This window comes from Apus apus, chromosome 4 (assembly GCF_020740795.1).
Source record: "Apus apus isolate bApuApu2 chromosome 4, bApuApu2.pri.cur, whole genome shotgun sequence".
Taxonomy (NCBI): Eukaryota; Metazoa; Chordata; class Aves; order Apodiformes; family Apodidae; genus Apus; species Apus apus.
In genome coordinates this window covers 60267552-60281901 of record NC_067285.1, presented here as the reverse complement: position 1 = coordinate 60281901, position 14350 = coordinate 60267552, and the positions used below count along the sequence as shown (strand labels likewise).

Below are 14350 nucleotides of genomic sequence, written 5' to 3'. Positions count from 1 at the left end.
CCTAGGGTGGATGCCTACACACAAATCAAGCTCCTTCTGTCATCCCCAGAGCTTTTTCTGTAACAGCTGGAATGATGGTCTGAGGTGGAGAGCAGGGATAGGAAGAGACAGAAGAGGCTACCCATTCACAGGAGAAGGAATCTGTATGAGAAAAGACTAAACACAGACAGGTGTGTAGGAGCACAAGGCTTAGGGTTTTCTTCCACAGCAAATTTTAATCAGCAAACCTCATATGTCAACCTACAGCATCTTTCCATGGGTCATCCCACTTTGCAAGAATTCAAGCAATAACCAGCTCCAGAGGTTGCTTGAGTCAGCAAAAGCATCTTCCCATTTGCTTGGACGGGCTGTGGGGCCAACGCACTGTTTACACATAGCTTTCTCATTTCCAACCTAGTAGCAAAGCAGCCACAGCCACCATTGTGCTCAGCACAGAAGATAGCTATGGGGTGAGCAGTCCTCTCTAGCCATTTCGAAAACAGCTTGCCCACCTGCCCTTGTTTTTGGGCACTAGTTAATTCAGAGATGCTTCCAGGCTTTGAAACACAGCATAAACCCGCCAGCTTCAGCAACTCTCCAGCTACCTGCATGTATATAGCCAGGCTGCTGTGGCTGCAGTGCTGAGCTTTGGATCATCATGATTCTTGCTGAACCAGCCTACACATACAGAAAATAAACTCAGTCCAACTCAACCATAGGTGTACATGATCCCGGACAGCCAACGAAGCCCAGCCTCTGGCCTCTCTGGAAAGCTGGCTCTTAACAAGAATTTAGGAAGCTGGCAGCTCTCATTGTGTCACACTCCTGGCCCAGGTCTTTTTTTCCATCCTGCCCTTTTTATTCTCCCATTGCCCTTGCAATGACCTGACATGCTCCCTTTGTGCTCGGGTGCTGAGCCAGTGGGACCTGCTCACTTGGTGCTGCTAATTAAGTTCAACAACAACATTTTTTCAGTGGTTCTGTCCCAACACATTTAGTCGGGATTTTAAATTCTTTAGATTTCATTCAGCCCATGTGCATGATAATGTCACAAGGCTCTCAGCCTGGCTTAGTTAGTCCCAGCCCTGGAAGAGCTCCAGCATCTTTGACACAGTGCATATAAGCTCTGCAGCAGGGGGGCAGGAGGGGATGGACTGAACAAAACAGTCACCCAAATAAGGAGTTACCATGACTCTCTGTTTCTTTTCACACACAACTGTTCCAGCCAGGATCCCTGTTGATATCAGCCTAAACACGAGCCCTAACTGCTCCAAACATCAGCTCCTACAGCCAAGATGGCTGGTATCATTATGATGCTAAAAAGCATAATCTTGGAAGAAACTAGCCTCTAGGTGCCCTTATTATGAGTTAGTTCTATAGCCAAAGGTAAACTACTGATTTAACTCTTCCAGATCCCAGGGGAAAAGCCTGGACAATGAAACAATGGCGATGTTGCCCATGGAAGTTGTGGATGCCCCCTCCCTGGCAGTGTTCAATGGCAGGCTGCATGGGGCTTCGAGCAACCTTGTCTAGTGGGAGGGATCCCTGCCCATGGCAGAGGTTGGACTATATGATCTTTAAGATCCTTTCCAACCCAAAACATTCTGTGATTGTATTCTGTGATTCTATGTCCATATGATTTTCTGCCCACTAAAGTACTCTCCAAACTATACGGGACACACTTTTGCTCCCTAAAGTGTTTCTGAACTACATCATGGTTCAGTCTGTACCATATGCCTCATGCTTAAAAATGCTCTAAAACACATCATGTAACTAGTCACAGTTTTTAATTTTTATATTAGCTTTTAACTTTTCTCTCTTTGCTTCTCTTATCTCCTCCTGTCCCTTCAAGGAACATCAGCAAATGGAAAATAAATAGAAAACATGGAAAGAGAGTGAGTTCCAGGACAGGGAAGAAAAATGTAGGAGACAAGTCCAAAGAAAAAGATGTGGAAAATGGAAGTGCTGCCTTAAATGAGTGAGCAACTTAAAACCAAATGCAGAAGAAAGGGGATTTTAAGGACAGAATTGAAGGCTGAAAAAAAAAAAAAAGAAATTGAGAAGCAGCTTGACAGCAGCACCTAAAATGAGCAGAAGGAATGTGAATGAAGGAGGGAGATTAAAAGATAGCAGCCTTCAGTGGAAGACAGATTGCCAAGGCTTGCTTTCTTAAGGAAATGTGGACAGAAAGCCATGCTACTAGCTAGGTCCTACTGCATTATTTTTAAAACAACACACTGCCTTTTGAGCTCTGCAGATCTTTATGCAACATGCAGAAGAGCCAAGAGCCCAGTAAGAAGTCTTCTGCTCTGCTAGGCAAAGACTGGCAAAATGTCTCTGCTACATAATCCACAGGATAGATATCTATCTGCATTCCCAGAGTGTTTTATCTACTCAACCTTTTTGGTATACAAAGGGGTTTTTAATTTTTACTGCTTAGTTGAAACTCAGTACAAAAGCAAGGATGGGTTCCTACCCAGTCCTACACCCATGAACATCTTACTGCAGCTTTGACAAAATGAAGCTAACTTATTCTTCAGTTTTGCAATTATAGGAATTCAGCTTAAGAAGAGATTTTGGAATAAATAGCATTTAATAAAATCCCATGCTTGCTGGTAAATTTGGTAGGATCACTGAGAGAAGCAGAGATCTGCAAAACACTAAAAACTGTGAATTTTCAGGAAAGAGTACTGTCAAGGCAACAAGCCAGTCCAAATTCAGAATTCTGGGGGAATTAGGCTATAAGATGCAACAAAGCATACAGCACAGAGTCTAAACCTTGTCTTTCATCCTGTCCAGCTCCTATCAACACCAAATTTGATTTCTGATCTGGTTGCATCCCTACAGATCGCTTCTAAAAAAAACTTTAATACCTTTGCCTTCTACAGAAAAGACAAGTGATGTTTGCACAAACATGTGAGTCCTTGACAAGTATGTACAGACACCACCTACAGGGAATAAATGAGCGGGGGGCACCTACTGGGGTAGGCTGTGAAATTTCTGCAGTGGTGTTTCGCAGGGTGCATTACAAGAAATATAATCAGTGTTTGTCCTTATTGCTACATTGCTGTCAACACTCACTGCTGGTCACTTGCAGAGCCATGGGTACCAGCCTCCATGGGTCTTTGCTCTTGCCCAGTGTGTTCAGAGCAGAGGTCCTGATCAATGAAGACCATCCTCAAGGAAAGAACGTTGTACCACTGCCCTTTGATACAGAAGATGAAGGGACTCTGGACTCCTTCCTGAAGCCAGATCCCCGTGGCTATGAAGGGAGTAATAGCAAGAGCCAAGACAACAAGGCTCTTCAGAAAGACCTTTTCCAAATTCCCAGGACAGTGGACAGACAGGGAGAGAAGAGACATGTTTGTAAGTGTTTTCAAGACGAGCTGCAACTTAAATCGGGTGACTGACAAAAGTGAAGAGTAATAATCATTCTCCTTGCTGTTTGCCCAGATGCCTAAGGAGGACTGTGGAAGTTATGAACACTGCAAAGCCTTGCTGCAAATGCTGAAACTGACACTGGCAGAGCATGGCTAACACGGCGAGGGTTCAGTGGGAAGGGGACTCAGTACAGCCCCAGCTACAACCCAAATAAGGACCGATGCTTCGAAAAGCAGCTTCTTGAGTGGATTTCTCACGGGACCTTATCATGATACCGGAAAGAACGCCTACTAAATACCAAGTGGATTGCTCCAGGCCTAGGGAAGAGACAGCCCAGCCAAATCCTAAGGGAAAAATACACAATGTTCCCAGGGAGAGAGCAAAACCACCCAAAATGCCCTTCTGCCATGTGCCACCAAACTGGAGAGGTGCAATAGGGCCCTGGAGATAAAGTAACATTATAAGCAGATGAGTAATGTGAGTGCAGATGAGAAAGGTATAAAAAGCCCCATCCTGACCACACATCCTACATCCTTCAGTCAAAAGCCTTGTACTTTGTGGAATAAAACAGGGCCAAGCTTTTGAAGGGAAAGAGGCTGGCAAATGAGTGAGTGAAGACACACTATTTCACAGGGATCTGTCCAGATGACGGAGGGCAAGGAGGTGCAGAGAAACATTTCTGAAACCAACTTTGAGATTTTGTCAGCTGCCTGAGTCAATATGAACACAAGAGAAAGACTTCTGGAGGATGATCCTTTCCCTTCATTCCTGGGAAATGCTGTTAATGCCACAAGATTTAAGGACAGACACACTTGAGCTGAATGACTGAAGGATAAACTCACTGGCTTCTTCCAATCTCAAAGAGCAACTCAAGGGCGATAGCAACTCTGGATAAAACTCCAGTGGGGGAGTACTGCATACCAGGACTACGCTGAGTGATGGGAACCTTCTTAAATGAGCGTTAGGAAATGAGACAGTTCATATTCCTTCTCTGCATGTGGCATGTGAATGTGCCCGGAGCTTCTCATGGGTAGCTACCTTTATTTTGGTAAAAGAACTGTGGAAGCTTATGACCTCTGATCTTCCAGTTAATACAGGCTGCAAACTCTGCGGAGCTGGGACCGTCCTGGTTGCTTTTACAATGGTTGCCATGCCAGGGGAAGTCTCCATGCCTTAAAGCTTTCCAAGATTAAACCTGAATTAAAGTAAATGCTGCAAAATCATTTAGCAGCGAATAAAAAAGATGTTACCATTGAGAAGAGAATAAACCACAGACTCAGCAGCTCAACTCCTGGAAAGCACTGGGGACATCAGTGTAACAAGCTTTGCAAAACAGCCTGCAGAAATGAATACCCTTTCCAACCAAACTGACAAACCTTGCTCCAAGCAATTAAACCAAAAAGCTGCTGGTTTGTGAGATCTCATCCTCTTACCTGACATCATTACCTCCATGGGCAAAGGATCCAAAGCAGGCTGTTAAAATCTGGAGGAAGTGGAAAAGTAGATGGACCTGGGACGTGTCTTTCTCTTCCTTATCCTCTTCCACAGGTTCAACTGGGGGCCGGTTAGGATCTGCGAGTTCAGAGGCCAACTTCATTTCCACCCCACTTTCCTCTGCCTCGATCTCTGCCTCAGCCACTGCGTTGCAATAGCTGGAGTAGCTGTCATAGCGAACCCGCTTCTTGGAGTAGGAAACAGTGTCTCCCACTAACTTCTCACTGTCCTCTGGAGCTGATGTATCTGCCGCCTTAAAGGAAGAATGCACGGGCATGCCACAAATAGCAGCTGTGTAACAAGTGTAACTGTTGTTGCGTCGTAACAGTTTGTAGTTGTTTTCTTGAGCAGGCCTATCATCGGTGGCCCTGTCCAGGTGTATTTTCTGAAGCAAGTCTTTGTATAAACCTGAGTCCTTGTGCACAGTGTGGTAGACGTGGCCATCGCTCCTTATCTGGCCATCGAAGCTGAAGGTGCCATTGGAAACAGGTGATTTCACTGAGGTGTGCGTCATCGAAAATGCCCTTCCTAAGAAGACAGAGATTTAGAGTTTTTACTTCTATGAAATGTAATACTCCTCCCTCCCACTTTGCAAGACAGTAAAACGGCAGCAATCTGAGAGTACAGGGCAAAGAAGATCAAGTTGCAATATATGCAGTGCATAGGTCAAGATTCAATTCAATGCAAAAAAAGCTTTGTTCCAGCACTGGGTCTCCCCCCAGTATTCTGCATGACCTGCATCAAGCCACTTGGGATCACATATTCAGCTGTGATACTCAAAGGCTAAGTCCTCAGGTTCTTTGAAAAGTTATTTCTATAAAATTCCTTTCTTGCAACATAAGGTCTCCTTTTCCAGAGGTTTTGTCTACATTGAATAGGCGTGATAAGGATTTTAGGTTTACTTTAATCTCATATTGAACATGGGGTCACCTTTCAAAAATACCTATGTTTAAGAGACATAATTGTTAAATAACTTTTAAAAATAATTTAAAAACACAGGAAAAAAAAATATCAAGTTCTGCAGAAATATTTCCTCAGCTATTCCAATATTTTGTATATCTTATTTCTATGAACATGATGATAGTTATTCCCACTGTATACACTTAACATTAGTGTACACTGTAGGATACATGTCACAGCTAAAGCAGTATTTCTGAAGGAACCATTTCTTTCATTTCATGACTTTCCAGAAACTTTCCACTGTGCAACATGCAAAATTGTTTTTAGCTATTTTTAAACTGGAAGAATACATCCAAAAGGCTTCATGTCACAACATACCTGATTTTGTAAGAATCAGTTGAATATATTAGGCATTTATTAACCAAATTACAGGGCAGTCTAGATGTTAGTAAAGTGATAATCAAAGTCAGCAGACCACTGAGCAGTGGGGTGGGGGTGGGAAGGTGTGTGTGTGGGGGGGGTGATCCCACCACATGCAAGAACAAGAAAAGCTTTATGTACACAAGCCCACTTCTTATAAATATACGTTCATAAAACATGTGAGATTTTTCTAGTGGACACACTCCAAATGGTCATACATTTGCCAACTAAAACCCAAATCGCTTCATCTACTGTGCCAGTATGCTAATCATCTTTATGCTGAATTTAACCTTCATACATCAGCAATTTGTGTTCTCAGTATTTTTCCACTGCTTAAAAGGATGGAAACATCATTAAGGATACAAAGCAGAGTAAAAAAGAAAGTAATTTTTGTTTTCAGCTGTTTCTAAAATTGAAATACAACCAAACAAAATGTAATTGCTTTTAAGTCCTCTCCAGAAATTGTCACTTCTTACCAAGCATCTTTCCCAACATATGCTGAAGAGGGATTAGAGCTGGAAATCCCAAACACTAACTTGCCATTTACAACAGAGACCTACTCACAGTTAAGAAACCCTACTGAAACAGGGAGAAGATAAACCCTCTATGTTGTCTTGGCTTCTTACCATATGGTACACGTGGATGGTTTCCATTTGCAATAGTATCTGATGCCCCAGCAGCTTCTGTTACTGAGCCAGTAAGGGGAATCGTGCTCTCGTCAGATGCTTTGGCACCAGGAAGCTCTTTAAAGACTGGTGTTTCTTCATCTTGAATTTTATCGAGACTTTCATCTGATATCCTTGACAGTGCAGCATCTTTCTTTAATCGGCCTAAGGAAAGAGCAGCACTGTAATTTTAAACCAAATCTATCCACCCATCTTGCTGCTTATGTTTCTACTGTTTGCATCAATGGCATAGATCAGTATGGATACAATAACCTAGCTCCATTTCATACACATTCTTTATTTATTTCTAACACTTACTTTTACTAAATTCACCTCAGAAAATTCTAGAGCATCATTGTTTATTCCTGCAACCTTCACTAAAGTAAAACACCAAGCTGCTCACTTACTAATGAAATATGAAACTTTTCACTGCAATTTGAACACTGAATTTATTCAGTAGAAAAGCAAACAAGCAAAACACTGTAAAGGTAAAAGCTGTGATCAGCCCAACTTACTGTAAAGCTAAAGAAGTCACTTAAAGACAATAAATCTGCCAGATTTTTCCTCTTTCATGTTTCCTTAATAAAATACAAAATGGATTGTATTCCAGGATTTATTTTCTGTTTTTTTCTAAATTCAAGAAGAAGTGAGGACTGTAATGGACTGCCTAACAAGGTTCTGAATTTCTACCACTGCAGATTTTTAAGAGCAAAGTACATATGTACATGAGGAATAGTTTAAGCACATCCTACTTTGGGTGGCGACTGGGCGAGGTGACATCTCTAGGGCACTTCCAGCTCTGAAATGAAATTTTCCATTATTTGATATCATTTTTATTTCAACAAGCAACTACTTACTTTCTATTTTTCTCTTCATCCAGGGGCACACAAAAATCCAGACTAAGATAGCAAATACTAAGGATACACCGACTGATATTAAAGCAATGGCCCACATCGGTAGTACCAGTCCCAGTACTGTGAAGACAAAGAAATAAAACCCAAGCAAACCATCAATTAACATGACTTAAGTATCTTAGAGAGTGAAAGAGCAATTTGGTGCAGAAAAGCCTGTGTTCACAATGTATTCATAACCAACATGACTGAGCCAACCATTTTCAACATATGCATCAGTTAGTTCAGTACTTAGAAGTCTATTTGACATGCAAACATTTACAGCTTTAGCCTCCCAATTCTCTGTTACCCCACTGTGACCTTATTTCCAAAGAAGTCAGGGATAAATTCCTTCATCAGGGTTGCTAAAACAAGTTTACAGCAATTTTATACACTAATGCATGTTAAACTACATTGCCCATTAGGGTGTTTACGTGACCTTTGCTCCGGTCAATAAAGCCTAATGCTTAGCTTAATCTAAGCCATTATCTGCTTATGATAATAGCTTAATGCAGCTCTTGAGAACTGAGGTCCCAGTCCTGCTATGCACAATCATGTCAATAACTTGTGTTCCTGTAAATATTCCCCCCAACAGAGCTCCTTACACTTCTTCAATTAAATTATCAGACTGTTGATGAAGAAAGAGCTTGGAGTCTGACCCTTCAAACCCATATGTGCACGCCTATCTTGAAACCTAAGTGATTAACTCATCCTTGTGAGTAAATGTTGCCAGGACAGAGGCCTTGGAGAGTAAATACGTATTTCCTGAGTATCAAAAACAGAGCCCCACCTTTTTAGTCACACACTTAAGAAACTACGTTAAAACAGAAGGAACATTGAGATTCTTATTTCATTTATTTTGCTTAATGAGTCACTGCAGAGTGCCTGACCTACTTTTGAAAAACAATTAATGAGGAAATGTTGGTTATACAGCCGATTTACTGTAAAACATCTTGGATATGTAGCCAATTAGACTTAAGAAAAAGGAATAGTTGAGTTATGTTACACTTAAATTTGGAACATCAAGCTTTTTATTCATTTCAGTAATGCTGTGCTGTGAAGTAGAGTCTACTGACCACATTTATCTAGTACAGTTACTGGGACAGGTTTTAGAGAAAACAAATTTCCATTCAAAAAAGTGCCACTTTCTAAACCTGCTTTTTTAATTCAGGGGCTTGTTCAGGAGTCTTTCTTCAATCGCCTGTTAGTTCATAGCTCTGGGGCAGTAATCTAACTAAAGATAACAATTAATGATCAGAGTCTTCAATAATGTAGTTGAGAGCACCACACATATTTCTTTCTGAACTCTTTTCTTGCAAGTGTGTGTTTAAATGTACACTGCTTAAGTTAAATATAAGCTCATAAATGCAAATATACAAACAAAAATGTGTGAATATAAATATACAAACATAAAAATATAATTTCAAATATAAATACAAACATAAGTAAGCACAAACATGCAAATGCACATAAAATATACTAATATATAAAGGAAGTCCTGAAAACTACATGTATCATTTCCTTCTACCGAGTTGTAATGAAATCACAGAGGCCAAGAAAGAAGATGCATTCGATGCAAAAACAGGTTTGGAGCTTCTTATCATTGAAGGGAAATCTAATTAACAGACTTCATGCCAGCTCTACCAGAACAGTGACTCTGCTGATTTCAAGGCAGCTACAGCATTAGACCGCAAACAGTCTATCTGCTCCTACCACCCAGTTCCAGCCTTCCCACCTTGATGCAAATATCTGGAATACCTTTGAGAGCTCAACATGTGCTCAGATTTATTAAGCTGAAGCTCAATATTTTCCCTTCCTCTAAATAAGGGTTTTTTTTTGTAGCTGCACTCTTCCCCGCTAACAGGAGTGATCAGGAGGGAGTCACAAAACCACATGCACAAACAGAAGCCCATGGGGAGGTGTCTGACTTACTCTCGCCCTTATTAACTCTTAAGGTAGAAGATAACCATGCAGTGTCACATGGTTACACACAGCAGGAAGCCTCCCTGCTGTGCCTCCCGCTGCCCATGGCTCACTCACCTGGTGCCCCCGTGTACATGATGGAAAACACATTAATAGCTATGGTAGCAGCATAAAATACTGGAAGTGCGCGGAGACCGTTGGGCACAGGGTCTTCCTGCATAGACATTGGGAAAGAAAGGAAGCATTAGCTGGATTTTCCAGCACATTAATGTCAGCATGGACCGCCATGAGGAAAACATGTGCTCTGGAGTCAGCACCAGGCAGGTGGGGCTTTTGGGTGGACAGTGAGGAAAGGATGGTGACCTGTCTGGTTACACCCCAATCCACAATGCTGGTCCTGGCAAGCATTGGCACTCTGGGGAAGCTGTTAGTGGGAACCAGGGAGACAGGCTGTAATTTCGGGTTGGCTGCAGACCTGCTGGGTGACTGGGGGCAGGTTTCTTTCTGTGAGTGTTTTCTTACCTATGTTGTTTCCAAAATGAGCAGTCCTCTTCACTCAGCATGACTGAAGGGTGCTAAGCAGGAGAAGGCTTTGATGTTTTTGGGGCGGGGCTGCAAGCATCAGTGCAAGGTGTCCATTGCAAAACTTTACTCCTAACCTCAGTTTCGACTGAGCCAGCTGGGAACTTTCCACCAGGTAACAGAAATCTCTGAAACACGGAGTGTCTGGCCATACTCACTACGTAACATATATAAAGCAAGGGTGCCACGTTGAGCAGGCCACCGCGCCGGCTGCCTGCTGCGGCCTCGTGCCCCCGGCCCTCACGAGGAAAGGCTCAGCTGACAGCACAGCGGAAACGCTCCATGCGAGCCAGGGAAAAAGCCTTTGTGAAGTGACTGCTTTGGCCTTTGGAGGAGCTCCACGTGTTTGCAAAGAGCCTGGCAAAGCTAAGGGCTGGCTAATGTGGTTTTGTTTCTTGCTGCCATGAGCTATAAAAGGGAGCCGAGTGAGAAGGCTGCGGCCGCCCTGCGCTATGCCCGGGTCCCAAAGGGTGATGCAGCACCGGCTGTATCCACAGGGCCAGCTGCTATTCATGGACACCCCCAACAAGGGCACAAACCCTTAAACCAGGGCATGGACTCGCAAGCTAAAAAGCTGCTCTTTTTCTATGCGTACACACAACACAAGTCTCTAGCTGCTTATGCCAGAAGCTCTACACATCTTACTATGTATGAATGGCACAGATGGCAGTCAGAAGACCATTTCCTTAGCTTGAACTTTTTCTGCCTCTTGAATGCTTAAATATGTGGCTTTTATACCAGAGTTCATGTGATTACAATGACTACTTTCTTAAGCTGTTAGGTTTTAATGCAATAGAGGAACTTTTCCTTATCCTTGACACAACCTGAGGAATTTTAAATTCAAAGCTGAGTCTGATCAAATTTATCATCTGCTTTTACCACTGACATTTATTTACATCAGAAATAAAGAATTATGAAGCTGAAGTTACAGGTGGTGTTATTTATAGCAAAAGAATAAATCACTCCTCTATGTAAGTTCCTTGTATAACTGCTAATATAGTATCCCTTATTTTAGGTGATTGTCATGTGCTGCACTCCCCCATTTTAGCAAGCTGAATGGTGTGAGAGAAATGAAAGAGCAGATAAAAGTGTCCTGGTTTCCAGTTCATTCTGGGTGGTAGTAAAATTGTCGTCTGCAATGGAGATATATGGACTGATGTTACCTCAAAGCTGCCACTTTTGACTGAGGTCACTAAACCCCATTGATTCAAGTTTCTTGAGAATCTAGGAAACATGCAGACACCCATCTTCTAATGTCTGATGTACTAGAAAAACAAAGCTTAAATTTTCACAACCATGAGATACCAATTATAATATCTCCGAAGGACTGTTCCATTTAAACACTAGTCACACCAGCTATCATGAGGCTAAGATAATGCCAACAAGTTTGTACCAATACAAAAGCAATCTCAATGTACCATCCTTTAATCAAACAGAATATATAATATTAATTACCACATAGCATCTTCTAAGCCACATATACTTGTCAAATTACTCTGAGCTTTCAGAATTGCTAAGTGCAAGTACAGTTCCAATGGCTATAAAAAAAATGGCTGGTCTCCTGTCAAAAAAGCCACAAACTGAAAAATGCCAGCACTCAAATAGGACGTTAGAACACAGCCCTTGTACCGAGCACTCCTTATAATAGTGAGATTTTGTTACCTTGTTTAAAATGAAGCATCTAATCAGCACAAAGAGAACTCCAGACATCAAGCCAGATAACAATGGTGAAATAAACCAAGAGGCAACTGTATTGTAGAAAAGAAAGATCAGAAAGTGAAATAAACAGTATTCTTGCATTATAGTTAAGTAAATACTTAATTAGCAATACATTAAAAAACAGTTATTGTACAACCAGAATGAGTGTTCTGCACGTTTACTTGCAACTCGTGCAACTCAATGTCCGCTGACATTGATGAAAAGTCAAATTACTGCTAGGCACTATTAGAAACATGAGCCAAAACATTTTCCCATATTTTTGCAAGTTTAGCAATCAAATGCATTAGGAAAGTTCCTTGTAGTTTAATACAGAGTGGACTAAGAAAGCCTTGTAATTTTCTAACCACCATGAATGTTGAAAGCAAGTGGAAAGCAACTGCATCGAGCAGGATGCCATGCTGCTCACAGGGTAGAAGTCTTGATTTCCAAAATGCCATAGAAGCATCAACTGTAATGAATAATGAGCTTACATTTCTTGCAGGCCAGATCTGCAAGTGTCCAGGACTGATTTAGCTGAAGTAGGTGGCAAAACTCCCACTGATTTCAATAAAACCGGATTAGGGCAGTGCTCTGGAAATCTCATCCAGAGTGATTTATTGTTTGTGGCATATTTACCAGATTGATTCTGTTGTCATTGCAATCCCTCTTCTACTTTCAACAGACTTTGAAAAAATACACATTGCTCCAACTTCTCTAAAGATCAATTTTATTTCTATGCCTTCATCATCAAGTCCTTTTAATACAGGGTAAAGGTTACAACTTGGGTTATAAGGCTTCCAAAACAACAATGAAAACTCCTTCACATCCCTGCTTATCTGTGCTGATCTTGGCAGTGGGAAGCTGTGAGTTAAACATGTGATGTATGCCCAGCTTTTGCCTCCCTGAAGCTGGTGGGTGGAGAAACATGACTGTGGGCATTCACATGATGGCTAGCGTTGTTGAGAGCAAGAACGAGTTGGTATGAGCTGCCATAAAAAAAAATTAGAAGAGGAGGAATGTCACCTTGAAGCATGTGTCTGAGGGACAGTGTCTGCTCTGCTCACCACTAGAGAAGTGCAACTTCTTTACCCCTTTCTCCACTGAAGAGACACTGCAGCCTTCAATGAAAACAGCATCAGTGCACCTTCTGAATAACAGGACTGGGGTGGAAAATAATTTAGGGAGAAAGTGCTACAGGCATGAAGCAGATTTCTGGGAATGTTTTTTACAGGCAGTATGTGCTATTTCACATACCCTCATGCATAAAAGGAAACAACACTTACCAATCTTGACAAGCTGCATCCACTGGACTCCCTGTGTGCCAATTGCCACCAGAGAAAATCCAATCGTAGCACCTACAATGCAATGGGTCCCCGATATCGGGAGTTTCAAGAACGATGCAATCAGCTGCCAAACAGCAGAACCTAGAAAAAAAGCCCCAACCATATGGTATAAACAACTACAGTAACAATAATGTCACACAGAAAATTCTTCATTCTGTACCCACATTCTTTTACAAGCACTGCCTACACTTGACGTGCACAATACTTGACATGCACAACAGAGATCTAAAGAGTTTTTTGTTCCTGTCTGTCTCTAAAAGCAGATCTTAGACAGTTTAATAGCAGCTTTAAATGCTGCATCTTACTTGTGACTTCTTGTTACTAGAAGCTCTTTACACTGCACAACAGTTCTGCTTTTGCTTTCTTTTTTCATGAAGGCTTCCAGTTTTTATAGTCTCTCTGGTTAAATATTTAAATGGCTCCCAGTCTGCATCAGGCTTAGAAAACCTCATTTTGGAGAACTGGACCTGGAAGTCTCCAAGGCATCAATGTGAGGAGGCAGCAGCCACTGTTTCACTAATAAACTACTCATGCTCCTAAATTCAGATGCTATTAGAGAAAGGTTCAAATTGTGGGGCAGGGAGGTTTTTTTATGTGTCTTTTAAGTGATGCATGGCCATCCAGAGTACTCTATAGCAAAAAAGCACTGAGGAGAGAATAAGGAGTCTCACTGCCTCCATTTGCAGCTCATTGCAGTGCTGGAGAGATTCAGAACTGCAGACAAATCTTATCTTAATAATGGAGTAGCCAAAGATACCCTTGGCATAAGGAAATAAGATCTCCTAACTAACTAAGGGATGGTGGCTAATGGTCTGTAAAGTAAGTGCAATGTCTACTGTCCCAACAGATGTTCCACAGAAGAATGCAGAAAAAAAAAAGTAATGAAATAGATGAGGATTGGGTTAGGGATCAGTTGCGTAATCTGGACATCCATAAATCGATGGGTCCGGATGAAATGCATCCAAGGGTGCTGAGGGAGCTGGCGGAGGTCATTGCTAGGCCACTCTCCATCATCTTCGGTAAGTCATGGGTAACAGGAGAGGTGCCTGAGGACTGGAGGACAGCAAATGTCACT

At 41.9% G+C, this 14350-nt stretch overlaps 1 protein-coding gene across 5 annotated transcripts in view; it reads right to left on the bottom strand.

The window, feature by feature from the left end:
- Window positions 1-14350, bottom strand: part of SLC20A2 (solute carrier family 20 member 2) — a 58653-nt gene that overhangs the window by 13941 nt on the left and 30362 nt on the right. For all 5 annotated transcript variants that reach the window (XM_051618467.1, XM_051618466.1, XM_051618469.1 and 2 more), the window contains exons 3-8: window positions 13216-13356; window positions 11897-11982; window positions 9770-9866; window positions 7697-7813; window positions 6801-7004; window positions 4794-5382 (exon numbers count right to left, since the gene is read on the bottom strand). In XM_051618467.1, coding sequence (XP_051474427.1) covers window positions 4794-5382; window positions 6801-7004; window positions 7697-7813; window positions 9770-9866; window positions 11897-11982; window positions 13216-13356 — 1234 coding nt within the window. The remainder of the gene's footprint in view (window positions 1-4793; window positions 5383-6800; window positions 7005-7696; window positions 7814-9769; window positions 9867-11896; window positions 11983-13215; window positions 13357-14350) is intronic.